General features: G+C 43.4%; 1 protein-coding gene across 1 annotated transcript; it reads left to right on the top strand.

Moving 5' to 3' along the window:
- Nucleotides 1-3,147: 3,147 nt before the first annotated feature.
- TMEM215 (transmembrane protein 215) lies at nt 3,148-11,643 on the top strand. The gene is made up of 2 exons (XM_033437763.2): nt 3,148-4,108; nt 4,358-11,643. The coding sequence occupies exon 2, from the start codon at nt 4,416-4,418 to the stop codon at nt 5,121-5,123; it is 708 nt and encodes a 235-aa protein (XP_033293654.1). The 5' UTR covers nt 3,148-4,108; nt 4,358-4,415; the 3' UTR covers nt 5,124-11,643.
- Nucleotides 11,644-14,856: the final 3,213 nt, after the last annotated feature.

Genomic DNA, 14,856 nt, shown 5'->3' with positions numbered 1-14,856 from the left:
AAAGGGGGGTAAGGTCTCCAAGTGGGGCATTACCTCAGCAGATTCTTTGGCCTAGAGAGAGGGGGCACAGCCAGGGGAGCCAGAGAGAAGCTACTAAAGTGAAGGCTCAGTGCAGGGTCTCTGGTGCCTGGATTCAATGGACTGGCAATGTCCCAACTGGAAGCTGCCCTGCAGCCTGAATCCCAGAGTGAAGACAACATGGAGCAAGGCTGCAGCTGATCCATGAGAGACAAGTAGGATAAGCATACAGCCTTTGAGATCTTGAAATCTTTTGTTGCCACAGCATAATCTATTCTATCCTAACTACTATACATATCTTGCTCTGTGAATGTGAGTGACCATGTCTTACTGACTTGTATCTCCAGCACCTAGCACAGTGCCAAGCACATAATATATACTCAAGTAGTACTGAATGATTGCAACCCTTCTGGATTTCATCTGTATGATTAAGGGAGTTAGAGTAGATATTCTATAAGGTATCTTCAAATTCTAGCGTCCCATGATCTCAATAATTTCAGAAATAAAAGGTTCTGCATTTCCTTCTCAAACACCCACATACATACAAAGCCTCATTACAACCTGAATTTCCTTTTTCTTCTGATGAAAAGCTTTTGTACGTGGCTGTATATGCTTATAGCATTGCGAGAACTGCTTAAGGTTTTAAAATCCTAGTGCAATCAGCCTGTACAGGCAAGAAATTAAATACTGAGGATGCCTTTTCTGTCCCTGAATATTATAACCCTGAGTGATGTCTCCCACCTCCACCCACTTTTGCTGCTGACTTGCGCAAGTATACCTGCTGTTCAAAGACCATCTGAAATTACCTCTAAGAAGGAACTGCTTTGAGAATGAGGCTTATAATTAAACAGTAATTGAAGTTTCCTGTGGTTTTATGCATGGGTCTTATCTAATGCCTAAGTAGATGAACTGCCTGGCTTAAAAGTCAAATGGAATTAGATGCTTGTACGAGTGAGAGGAGGTCTCTGTTCAGCAATGTTGCTTCTTTAGGCTCCAACTAGGTTTCCAGCACTATTGTCAGAGCACCTGCACAACACTAATGACAGTTCAGCCCTGCAGAAGTGACTGTCGGAGAACCCCGGAATAGTAGAGCTGAAATGCACCTCAGCTAGCTCTCTGCCCAAAGCCCTTGTTTCACAGGAAATTGAAACCCAGGGAGGTAAAGTGACTTACCTCAGGTCACAGAAGAGGAGAAGATCAGGGAATTTAGGGGGTAAGACTATGATGATTTGATTGATTTACTGGATGTAGCTTGTTACAGAGACAAAGGAATAGAGGACAATCCCACAGTTTCTCGGTTGGGGGAATAGGAAGAATGAGGGAGTCAAATGAGAAAGAGCCTGTCTGAAGGAAATTTAATGAGCAGAGTTTAAGCTGTGTTGAATTTGAAGTGTCTGTGTGCTGTACAGACAGATATCAAGCAAACAGTTAGATACTATAAATCTGAAATTGAGGGAAAAGGACAAGGCTAAAGAGATAAACATAGGGGGTCATCAGCATAGCCAGCAGAATACCAACATCGAAGGGCTTTCTTCAACATAAAAATTAATAAAATAAAGAGGAGTTTACAGAGTAGACTACAAATGAGTGGCCAGGGAGATAAGAGGGAAATCAGGATAGAAAGGCATTAGTAAAGGCAAGGGAAGAGAGGGCTGCAAGAAGGTAAGTATGTTCGATAGTTGTGGCACATGCTTCTGGTTGCTTCTCCAAGATTCATTGTTCTCTTTTTCCTCGCTAACAAAACCCTGATTTTTTTTCAAAGTGGCAATAAATCTGGTCCAAAAAAACCCCCCAAAAACAAAATCTTGATTTCCCGGGTTCCTTTGCACAGAGGTGGCCCCTATGACATCCTTCTAGACAATGAGATATAAGCAGATGTCTATCTATTTAGTGGGGCTGCCAGGAAAACAATTATTTTCCTGATACAAATGGTCAAACAGCTGGCATCTCATGTTTGCTCTTTACCTTTTCTCCTTTCTTCCTTCCTTCCTTCCAAAATAATGATTCTATGTCCAGAGGTACAGCAGCTGTCTAATGAGCATGAGTACAAGAGACACACAGTAGATGCTGGAGTGGAAAATTGAGTCTGATTCTTGATCCACTCAGTGGAAAGAGTGGGAAACTTGGGAGTCAGCCTTGGACTCCTACTGCCATCTCACTTCCTTTGATGCAAGACACTTGATTGTACCCTTAAATAGTCTTCAAATTCACTTTCTTCTGACCACCCCACTAGCCCTGCATCATTCAGGCCCGTGCCATGTCTTGCCTGGCTTACTGAACTGTCCTCCTGCTTCCACATCTACCCTTTCCAACCCGTCCTCTAACCTGCTGTCAAACATGGAATACTTTTATGTTGATTCCTGCTTAAAACACCAAGACGATTCTTCACTGCTTAGTGGATAAAGTCAAAGGTCCTTAGCCCCACAGACAGGCTCTTTATGATTCGGCTCGTGCCTTACATTGATGATCACATACTATGAAAGTATACATTTCATCCACTTTGTGAACCAGAACCGTGTACCAAGCATTGCACTAGGAACTTTACATTTATTTAGTCCTCATTACATTTGTTCCTTCACATATTTGATAACAATATTCTCATTTTACAGATGGGTCAACTGATTCTCAGAGAGGTTAAGTCACTTGCCCAAGAACACATGGCTAGTTTAAGTGGGGAAGGCCTGGATGTCAAAATTCTTTCCACCAAGGCAGGGCCTTGACATGAAAGAATGTACCATTCCCTCCCCCTTCCGCCCCTGCCCCTCCACGTCTGGTTCCTCAATATTCCCCATCTACCCTAAATGAGCAGTCTTGTTGAAGAACCCAGCCAAAGCCAGTCTTGCCCCTGGGGCCAGAGGAATCCAGCCCCTGATGTGGTGGGGAGGAGACAGGTTCTCCACACCAGCGTCAGCAAAGGACAGAATCGCGCAAAGCTGGAGCTGCTTCGCGGGCTGGGCGGCCTGATCCTCCCAGTCAAGGCCCCTCCTTCTCCTTGTTAGCTGGGTGTTGGGTGCGGGGATGGGGAGCCGGGGATGGGGAGCCGGGGCTGGAGAGCCTTTCTCCTTTGACCCAGCCGGCGTGGCTGGCACCACGGCCGTGTCGGAGTAGGATCCGAGCTCCAAGGCCACCCCCTCCAGGATCCAGAGCTGTAAGACCAGGGGGAAGGACTCTGGTGACTCCCCCAAGGCTCGAGCAAGACCCGGCTGACCACTAACAGTCTGGGCGCTTCCCGTGCGCTCCAGCAACGCAGCCCGCTTCGCTGCTAGAGCGCTTTTGCGCGCCACTGCCGCCCAGCGCGCGAACCCAGAGAGGTCGCGGGCAGGAGGACCCGGGAGGAATGCAGCCCTCCGAGCCCTGAGAGCCTCGACGTTCTGAGACGGTAGGGGAATCTCTGGGAGCTGCCATAGGTCGGATGGGGCCCCCAGATCTGTAACTGGAGAAGGATCCAGGTCCCCGAGGGGCATCTCCAGCTGGCACCTCTGGGCCTCGGACCGCGGACTCGGAGCCCAGGCTGTCCCGTGGCCAAACCGGCCCGAGTTCCAGTCTCCGGCACGCGGCAGCCTCGCACCCCGGACCCTCCCGGGCACGGAGCATGTCCAGCCGCCTTACTCAGCCCTCACGGGCAGTGGCGGGACGAACTCTGGCTGCTCCAAGCACCCCGACTGGACCCTGGGCAGCCTCTTCTGTCCGGCTGGCCTCTCCCCTGGGTTTAGCCCCCTCGCGCCCCCGCGCGTCCTTCTTTGTTTCTGAGCTTGCTCTGAAAGTGATGTAACGAGGCCAGACTCGCGCGCCGCTTTCCCTCTTTCCCAGGCTAAGTCCTTCCTCCCTCCAGCACCCGGCGCTCTGCGCGCAGAGCTGGGTGCTGGCCTGCGCCGCCGCTCAGCTCCCAAAGCCCTGGAGACCGACGGGCACTGCTGGGAAAGACAAGCTCCCACGTCCCACCTCCTGGATGCAGAGTCAGTTGGAAAACCAGGCTTTCCTTCCAGAAACAAGGGAGAGAGCCGAGGAAACAGCTGCTGTGGAGGTTTCTAAGGAGACTCAAACTGGTGTTTTTTCCCCCGCGCTCCCGGGAGACGGCAGGAAACCTCAGGTACCGCAGTGACCCCAGCCTGTGGATGACTATATGAGAGAGAGGCAGGGGCTGCAATAGTAAGAAGGAGACAGATAAACAGAGAAAGAGAGAGAGCAACAGAAATAGAGGGAGAAACAGACAGAGACCAAGACTGACAGACAGTAGAGTGTCAGACACAAAGAGTAAGAGAGATAGTTGGTGGTTGGGAAATGGACTTGGGTGCTTTGTTTTGTTTTGTTTTTAACCCAGTGCGTTTTCCTCTGACAGTAGGGAGGAACATTGCTCCCTGGCTAGCAGGCAGTCCCCAACCTGGATGGAGTGAAAGATGCGGCCTGATGACATTAACCCGAGGACTGGGCTGGTTGTGGCCCTGGTGAGTGTCTTCCTGGTCTTTGGCTTCATGTTCACTGTCTCTGGGATGAAAGGAGAGACTCTGGGAAACATCCCCCTCCTGGCCATAGGGCCAGCCATCTGCCTCCCAGGCATCGCAGCCATTGCCCTGGCCAGGAAAACTGAGGGATGCACCAAGTGGCCCGAGAATGAGCTGCTATGGGTCCGCAAGTTGCCCTGCTTCCGGAAACCCAAGGACAAGGAGGTGGTGGAACTGCTGAGGACCCCTTCAGACCTGGAGTCGGGCAAGGGGAGCTCAGATGAACTGGCAAAGAAGGTGTGCCTCAGGGGGAAGCTCCCCCTCCAAGGGCAGGGCGAGGTGCCTATGGTCAGCTCCATCACCACCCCCACACCCGCGGAGGAAGGAGAATGCCAGAGCCGGGTCCAGAGCGGGCATCGGGAGGAGCCGTCCAGACACCTGGATGGCTACTGTCCCTCAGGCAGTTCCCTCACCTATAATGCGTTGGATGCCAAGTGCTCAGCCTGGGACAGGTCTGAGTGCCCTGAGCCTGAGGACAGCATCTTCTTTGTGCCCCAGGACAGTATCATCGTTTGCTCCTACAAGCTGAACAGACCCTATGAAAGATACTGTTGTTACATCAATCAGAGCCAAGGCATATGGGACCATGAGACGATAGTCTAAGCTTTGCATACAAGGGTCACTGTGTTAAAAGCAATATGACCATACTCAGCTCTCAATGGAAGGAAACTGCCCTGCTCCAACAGCCTTCACACTGTTAGAAACTGACCTGGTATGTGATGGGTGTGCAAGCCTCCGGTGCCTGAGAGCCATGTAAATAGGCATGTTGGGGACACATTTTAGGGAAGGATGATGAAGGTTAAGGACACTTGAAGAGGCAGTGGGTAGGAAAGGAAGCAGTTCCAATTGCTTTTAAACAATTTAAACCATGTTGGATGTTTTGTAAAATAACCCAGAAAGTGCTACCGAGTACCTGCTGAAAGCAAGATAAATCTAGAGTGGGCTGCAGATACCAGGCATGAAATGATACGTGGACTATTCATAGGGAAACTGAGCTGCTTTCAGTCTAAAGAAACTGAATGAAAAAACAATTCAGTGCCTCATTGTATGAAATGATTTTCGTCTGGTGAAGCTTTTCACACTTAGTATTTGCTGAAAGAAAAAAAATTAAGATAGAATAGCTACAAACCTCCTAAGGTGCAATGGCTATTGGAGAAAGGGGAGTTAAAGACAGTTGAATTATGTAATTGAGTTTTATGTTATTATCTTCAGACAAGACCAGGGATTTTAAGTAAAGCAAAATAAGTGTGACCAGTTGTGTGAAAAACTAACATTTTTAGATGGTTATGTTACTTCTGAAACTCTTCATTTAATTTGACTTACTGGGTCTTTATCTGAAGTGTTTTTTAGCATTTACTATCATTCATGTATAATTTCCTCATCAGGTGCAATATGACTTGATGTAATATTTTCATAGATTAGAATTTGTTTTCATCAAGTCAAAATGGATTTTACATATATATACAAGTGTCTTTAACGTTTCTGGGAGATGTTATTACTATTCCTATATGCCTTTTAAAATTTGAAGTCTGTGACGTCAATACCATTAGTCTTGAACTTTATGCAGAATTTACATGAAATGCAATGGTTAAATTTCTGAAAATGTCATTATTTGTACACTTGTTCAACACTCCCAAAGACTGTAAATGCCAATGAAACAAGAGTTAATCCACTAGATTTAACTAAAGCCCAGTTTTTATTATGTTCACCTGATCAGTGAACATTACATGACAAAGGTCTGTTTTATTTAATTTTTTGCTGCTGAGAAAAAAAAAATCACAATGGGATCCTAAAATGTATTTCCTACTTCATTTGCTCACTGGCAATCAACCAAAATACCATTTGATCCCTGCTGAAGAGAAAAATTAAATTATATATAGAAATGGTGGTATATTTCATTTTAAAGATCAGGATAACTTTGCATCCTTCAAAGAATGATTTATTTTTTAATGATTGTATAGTTTCAGCCACTTTCTCCCAAAAGGGGTGAGCACAAAAATTTTGGGCATACCTCTTTTGCGTATTTCAGATCCAACTCTGTAATTCTTTAAGTGTGGCATTTATTCTGTCTTAAGAATTGTGCCCTTAAAAATCATAATTTTCTAATCAAATTCAACATCAAAATTGTAATTTTATTTTAGTATGACTTAAGTGTTGGAAAACGAGATGTGTGATCCTGAGCAAATTTTACCTTCTTGCACCTCAGTCCCTGAAATGGGAAAAGTGGGACTGACTGACACCAGATTATTTCTGTCATTCATTCCCAGTTTGAATATTCTATGGCATTATGTCAAAGGCACTTTATATTTTGCCAGGAAATGAATTACAGCAAAATGCATGCCAAGGTTATGCAATTCATAATAACAATTATGCAACATGGATTGAATTCTTGTTGCTATTCAAAAGAATTTTGTAGATATATGAAAGTGGATTTGTTTTATTACCAAATATTATTTATTCAACAAAATATACTTCTGGGAATAAAATGAAGATGTTAAGGGCAAAATATTTTTAAGAAGAAAATTTTCAATATTAGTATACCCCAAATAATCAAATACATACCCTTGTACTAAATGTAATTTACTTTGTATTTGGAATGGAGGGAAAATAGTTTCCTAAAATCACAATACCTCTTAATAATTCTACTGCATTTTGAAAGATGGAAATCATGTTTCTACGAAGGTAAAAATTATTGGATAACTCTTAGGAATAAAAATCTTCTCTAATTTGTCACTTGTGGACATCTTTAGATGTGAGGAGATAGCAAGACATCAGAGAGAGATGTTCACGCAGACTCAGCAAATTCTACACAGGGTCTGAAAAGAGATGGTTGTAGTGTCAGGTATGGTTTGGGGTTTGGAAAAGTTACTTTCTGATTTCTTCAGTTCAAACTCCTTGATACCATACACACACACACACTCCAATTTCCAAATCCAAAGTCAACTACTAGTTTAGAGAGATAGGGTATTTTATTACATTTTCAAGTCCTATTTCAGAAGAAACTTTAAGTTTCTTCTTCCATCTACCTACTTAAGATCCTTAAAGTATCTAAGTATGCATTTGAGGGAATTTTCTGCAGTGCTAACATAATGGTGTGCAAGTGCTGAGCTGGGAGGCTTAACTTTGACTGGAAAGAATAAACTGTGTGATTGTGTGTGTGAATTTTTCTTAACATCTTATATTAAGCCACCCCCACCTAACACGAAGCAAGGTAGCCTAGTGCCCCACATCAACACTTGTTAAGTGCTATTCAGGGTAAAACTGTCATTCTTTTGAACAGAGGTAGAAGAGAAGAGAAAGGGGTCTGAGCTCTTTAGAGGAAAGCAGAGCAAGCAGTTCATTCCAATCAACAGTGTTAGCAAATGGTTAACATGAACAGAACTGACATGAGTATTGTTCCTGGTATCCTTTAAGAGCATTCAGACAGATATAAATTTAACTCAGTATTGGTTATTTTTTATTTTCTGTTAATCCAATTAGTCATTTCAACTTGATTTTAAATAGGCATTTTATTTTTGAAGTCTTCTCTACTGAATTTCTCTTGCTCTATATTCCTATTTATATTGCACACGGTATTCTTTTTCCAAACTGTTTCTTGATTCCAAAGTGTGAATGTAGCCAAGATAGCTAAGCTGGAGCTTATTTAAACAACTGTTTCAAAATTTAGTTTCCACTGCAATCATGGCAAACAAAGTCCAGATACAGTCAAGTTCAGGCTCTCTTCCAAGCCCTACTAACCAGCTCCTTTGAGAATGTTTTCAATAGTTTGGATCTTAATAGCCACGGGGCTGGCAAATGTAGAGAAGGAAGATTCATCCTTTGAAATATTTTTCCCTTTTGTTATCTCCAACCTCTACTTATTTATTAGTATCTCCTTCCTGTGTCTACAGCATCATTTATTTGGTGAATTTGCTGCTTTACTAGTACTTTATAACATTAAAGAAAATGTTTTTGAAAATACACAGTCCCACTATCCTAACAGAACTACTATATTTCCATTTTAGTATTGATATATCTTCCAGGCCTCCCCCACCTTACATATTATAAATGTGCTTTTTTTCTTTTCTCTTTTAGTTATATCCTAAATATGTTTTCATGTTTCTATGCAGTGTTCCTAATTATCACTTAACAATTTTGTAATATGCCATTTTAGTGAAGTACCATAATTTATCATGCTGTTCCTTACTGCTAGCCAAATATCGAGTGTTATAGATGATTTCGTTGTTTTTTCTTTTTTCTATTGTTGGTGACACAGCTACACTATTTGTCATTTGCCCACAGAGGTAAAAATGTACATTTGAAATGCTGTCTCCTTATAGATGAGAGTGACGAGGCAGAAATGTGTAAATGGATCAAATGCTCAAATTGTTGGTTTTTTCTTCACTCAGATAGATGCAAGACATAGGCTAAGAAACAAAATGATGCTTCTTCAAAAGGTCCCACATCAGGACCAAAGCCAGTATTTTTAAGAGTGAGATGAGACAGAGCCAGTATTTTTAAGAGTAAGATGAGACATTTCCCCAGTTAAGATACTACTCGTGTGTAACTCAAAATCAGATTAGAGTGGTGTCAATCTTCAAGAGCATAATGTTGAATAAGCAAAATGAAAAACAGATGTAGACATAGACAATAATAATTACTTCGTAATATTTCAAAAGCATTTTCTTAAAGTATCTCATCATATATTTTATAATATATTTAATATGTATGTATATTGTTACCTATTAGTGACTTTCAAATGAACTGAATTTCAGGAATTCAATAGACTCTATCCATGAGTTTTCTATGTTTCAGTTCCTCACTGGAAAAATTAAACTGAAGTTGGAGATGTGGATAAATGCTTGGTTCATCCAAATATCTCAATAAAGGATTGAATTCCATTTAGCCTCTTGTCCAGATAACATAAAATCACGTAAACATCACTGAGCTAGAGATCATGTCTTTGATTTCTTACCGCCTGCAGGGTCCCTCACTGCATGGACACCCTACAACAAAAGAAGTTTATGCATGATGCTGTCCAGATACTCACACAAATAGCTGGGAACTGATATTAGATCTCCATGGTCTTTGGCAAGTTATTCTTGGGCCTGACCCTTGTCAGAGATCCTTTATTTTTCCCTTTATTCCTTCTCCTGACCCCATGATAGAGCCTGCAGACTTGGTATCCTCGATGACAGAACGAGGCTTAGTGTGCTTTATCCAAAATAAGGTACAGAGTTACAGAAGGACATAAATCTATTAAAACATCTCTTGTGCTGCTCTTTGACAAATCTATCCTTAGAAAGTTAAATATAACAAATATTTTTCAATTAATCACTTTCTTATTTTTCATAGTAATGAACTATTGACTGTGAGACAACTCTAGTCTGAGACAAGACCACATCTGTTTAGAAGAATTAGGCTTTTGAAAATTACCTGCCTGTAATTCAACGTGAAAAGTATGGACAACTACTTCATTGTAAGTGATTAGACCAACTCACAAAGGCCCACCTGGCCCTGTGCTCTTCCATCCTAACCTCCCACCCTCCACAGCAGATATCTTTTGCTGTTCCCTGACTCTGCCCTGTGGCTGACCACCCTGAGCCTTCGCCCCAACAATCTTCTCTGCCTCAGATGTCCTCCCTGTCTTGGCCCCTCTACTGCTTAATGCCCTAACATCCTTCAAGGGGCAGCTGCCACATCTTCCACAATCCTTTAGATTTTCCCACTCAGAACTAACACTTCTATTATTCTCTGGTCTGACAACATCTCCACCATTTATCATTGTGCATATTAGTTGAGTATGTGTTTGTCTCTCCAACTACAGTGTAAGCTTTTTGAGGGCAGGAGCCACATTTTATTCATCTTTCCACTCCACTCCCCCCACCCCGGGGCACATACACACTCTGCCTTGCTCAGTGAAAACTCTCAATTGCAACATTTGGGTCACTCTCAAAGCCTACTTCCCCTTTCTAGCAGGAAAAAAGAAACAACTCTACCTTGTTGATTTGAATTAAATCAAATTGAATATAGTCAGCAACAATGTGGGTTAAAATAAGCTTCTGTGGGTTGAGACCCTAACTTTTATTTAGCATATTGTTTCTCTGGGGAAACCACACCTTACATAACAAGGAGAAGAAAGAGATAAACCTTTCCGGAACAGCTTCTCCTCCGTCCATGGCTGACCTGACTCTTCACTGCCTGCCTTCTTCTGTGAGTCATGGGCCGTACTGCACATGTGACAAGAACTGGTGGTCCCAAGAGCACGTGACAACTGAGCTTTTGAATTCCTGACCAGAAAGAAGGTGAATCAATGTACTTGGGGTAATCCTGTAAGTAGGTCAACAAAAAATAATTCCAGCTTTGACTATTGTCTCGCTATTATGCTTCCATCCAATAATTCTTAACAGGACCTTCAAGGCCACCTAGGTATTCTCTTGGTCAGTCTTAGGGTGCCAAGTTGCAGACCCTCACCCTCACCTCTTCTGAAACTTCCATTCTTTGTAAAGGTTGTGAGATGCTCAGAGACTGTGGTTGATGATTTAGAGAAGCCCTGGCTTATTCTGGAGCAAGATGATGACATTGTTCAGCAATTCCTCTGAGCAGTATTTGAGGCCAGTCTTAATAACTTCTGACCCACACAATTTGTCCTGTGAATTTCCTAAATTATCTGACTGGCTAAAAGTGGGATTTAATTTGAGATACTCTTTTTCTTGACCATGCGAACATCAGGTCTCCTTTAACAATGGCAAGAAGGACCTCCTTTGAATATGAGTGGGGAAGGGGGCAGCAAAGGGAAAGCATGGCTATGGAATTGTCAGCACAGGGAGAAGGGCCAACAGTCCCTGATTAGGCCCGTCACTGCTGACGCATCCACCCCCTCCATCCCCTGACATCACCGCTTCTCATCTCTAACAGTCATAAATGCTAGAAAATGTACTAGAGGATACACCAAACAGAAATGTTTTAAAAACAAAAAGAGTAAAAGGAAAAGGCAAGCGAATTTTGATACATTTTTTAAATGGCTAAGAAAAGAAATACACTTAAGAGTGTATTCCAGGGCTTCCCTGGTGGCGCAGTGGTTGGGAGTCCGCCTGCCGATGCAGGGGATGCAGGTTCGTGCCCCGGTCCGGGAGGATCCCACATGCCGCGGAGCGGCTGTGCCCGTGAGCCATGGCCGCTGGGCCTGCCCGTCCGGAGCCTGTTGCTCCGCGGCGGGAGGGGCCACAGCAATGAGAGGCCTGCGTACCGGGGGGGAAAAAAAAAAAAAAGAGTGTATTCCAATAAGGGCCAAGTTTAGCTAAAAATATCCTGCTGGGCTGAGTTAAAAGGAATATAAAATAGTATCCAATAAATAAGAACAAATTAGTTTAAAAATTACCCAATAATAGACAAACAAGTATAATAAAAACTAGGAAGTTAAAGGAGCATCAAGTGAATGCTGTTAGCCAAAGTATTAGAAATGTAAAGATAGTAAAATTAAATAATTTTGAATTTGTAAATTCAGTCAACATGTCCCACTGAAAGAAGAATGGGATTTCAGATGCGAGCAGTTATACCAAGGCCAGGACTAGGAGCCCAACAACATGTGCTCAGCTGAGGCAAAGACAGGCAAGGAACAGGGCTGGGCTCACTTCTCCTCCCAGATAGGATTTCCCCAAAGCAGGCTCTCATCCTTCAGGTGGCAAAAATATACAGCCCAGAACTGCCACTCCCCCAACAAGCCTGAGGTCCCTCCAAAGCTCACCTCTCATTCTCCAAGCATTAGAATAGAGGTCAGCAGCAAACACATTTAGGGGCAATGGGCAACATCACCCTATAGAGGTCCTAGCTCTTGTAAGCCTTGCCTGGTCTCTGTCCTCCCCATCTCCCCCTTCCACAAGCCAGCCCAGCATCCATTCCTTCACTCAACAAGTCCTGGTTAAGGGGTGGGTATGAGTCGGGCTCTGTGCTGGGCCTGGGATGCAGCAGTGAACAGAACAGACCAAGCTCCTATCTTCATAACACTCTCAGCCTAGCAAGAGGAGGCTGGTGAGCACAGTGATGGTGTCAAGGGCTGAGATAAGGTTGTTACAGCAGCACTTGGCAGGCACACCTAACCCTCACCTTGTTGGGGGAAGGTAGTGAGCAAGAAAGATGTCTAAAATGATCCTACATCCCATTCCAATGTGTATGTGTGTGTGACGGGGTCCTCATATATCCAAGCAATTCTCCAGTATCAGCTAGGTGTCCTAAAACTCAACTCAATTCTGACAGTATCTACCCAGAGACAGCATCAGATACCACAGGTTAAGGGCTCAGTCCTACAAGACTGCCCCTGTTTCCACTTCAGATGTCAGAAACCAGCCCAGGTTGTCACTTGTCCTTCTGATCAAGCTGCTACAGATTGAAGATTCCAAGGACCCCCTCTTGGGTTCAATTAATTTGCTAGAGAGGCTCACAGAATTCAGAGAAACATTTTACTTAGTAGATCACTGGTTTATTATAAGAGGATATTACTCAGGAACAGTCAGATGGAAGAGATGTATAGGGCAAAGTACGGGGAAAGGATGTGGAGCTTCTATGACCTCTCAGAGAGTACCACTCTCCCAGACCTCCCAGACATGTTCACCAACCTGAAAGCTCTCCAAATCCCATCCTTTTGGGTTTTTATGGAGGCTCCATCACTTAGGCATGATTAATTAAATTATTGGCCATTGGTGATTGAACTCAACCTCCAGCCCCTCTCCCTCTCCCCTCCCCAGAGGTCAGAGGGGTGGGACTGAAAGTTCTAACCGTCTAATCACATGATTGGCTCCCCTGGCAACCAGCCACCATCCTTAGGTGACCTAGGAGCTTTCCAAAAGTCACCTCATTAACTTAATGAAAGACATCTTTATGGTGCTCACTTAGGAAATTCCAAGGGTTTTAGGAGCTCTGTGACAGAAATCACAATATCACAGATCACAGAGGGAAAATGTCTGACATGAGACCTGAAAAATGAGTAGGAGGTAGCTGACTAAAGAAAAGAGGGAAAGAGTGTTCTGAGCCAAGAAAACAGTACATATGAAGACCGAGAGGGGACAAAGAGAATGATACACGTTTGTTTGGAGAAATGCAAAGGATCACCAGATGGCTGGAGAGGGGGCCAGGTGGGGAAGGACATGTCATGGGTTGAGACTCTCCTCCCCTACATTAAGGCTTTGCTGGCCCCAGAGACCCCCATGCTGGACTGTCAGAGATGGAAGAAAGCTTAGAGATAGATAATCCATCAGCTTCTTATTTCACAGAGAAAGAATCCCTGGCCAGTTTGCTTGTCTCCAGCACAACATAAGGAAGGAAGATTAGACTCACCTTGACTAGAGCTTACAGGTTTAACTGAATTCTACCTGTAAGAAGAAATAATTCAACAAGCAACTGTTTGGTTTGGTTGCTATTAAAAGGTGAGGTTCTTTTCCAGGGGACAAATAACTAATCAGACTAAGCAGTCCCCCTTTCCAAACTGTTGTTTTGCTATTGCATGGACTAAAATAACTTGGAGCTCTTAAACAAAAATATCTGATATAAACCCAGCTTCTAAAATCACCATCTCTGTGATACTTATTATTATTATAGACAGATTGATACATGGGAATAATTTTTTCCATTGTGGACAAGCCAACAATAATCATGATGTTAACCAGATTTACATCTGTATGATCAAAATTTTCTGTGCCTCCAAATGTCCCTAATTTTCCCCTTACCTCATCTGCCTGGAACTCAGGTCCTTTGTACCTCCCAGCACAGATACATCTATCATTGTCAACGAGTGTCCCATCGAATGTTAGTTCCTTGAGAGGTGAATACATGTTACAGAATAAAAGGTTTTGATAGTCAGACAGTTTGGGAATTGCTGGGTTAAACCAAGATAAACATATTTTTTTACTGTCAGTATCCCTAACACTCAGAATAGGACCTAGTCCAGAGTGGGCACTAAATCAGTACGTACTGAATGAGTGAATGTAGGATTCAATAAAGCCATTTACTCACGTGCTCTGTGACATCCAAGAAAGGGACTCAGTATGCAGCATTCCCCTGGGGCTTCCCTCGGGACTAGTATTCTGCGAAACATACTTTGTGAAATCTTGCCCTAATTCCTAAACCTTGAAGCACTAATCCTGACTAAGAAGCCAAATTTCCAGAAATCAGAAAGAATGAAGGGTCAAAGGAAAGAGGGGCAAGTTACATAACCCCCAGAATTACCCTCATTTTCTTGGCCCTTGCCCTTTACCCACGAGCAGTCTCCCCAATAAACTGTGCTTCCCTCCACAGGGAGAATTTGGGTAATCAGGGCAAAGATGTATCTGCCGGACATATTTTACCTCCAGATGTTAACTTT

This window comes from Orcinus orca, chromosome 6, assembly GCF_937001465.1.
Source record: "Orcinus orca chromosome 6, mOrcOrc1.1, whole genome shotgun sequence".
Lineage (NCBI taxonomy): Eukaryota > Metazoa > Chordata > Mammalia > Artiodactyla > Delphinidae > Orcinus > Orcinus orca.
Note: the sequence above shows the minus strand (reverse complement) of the source record. Positions and strands in the feature narration are given on the sequence as shown.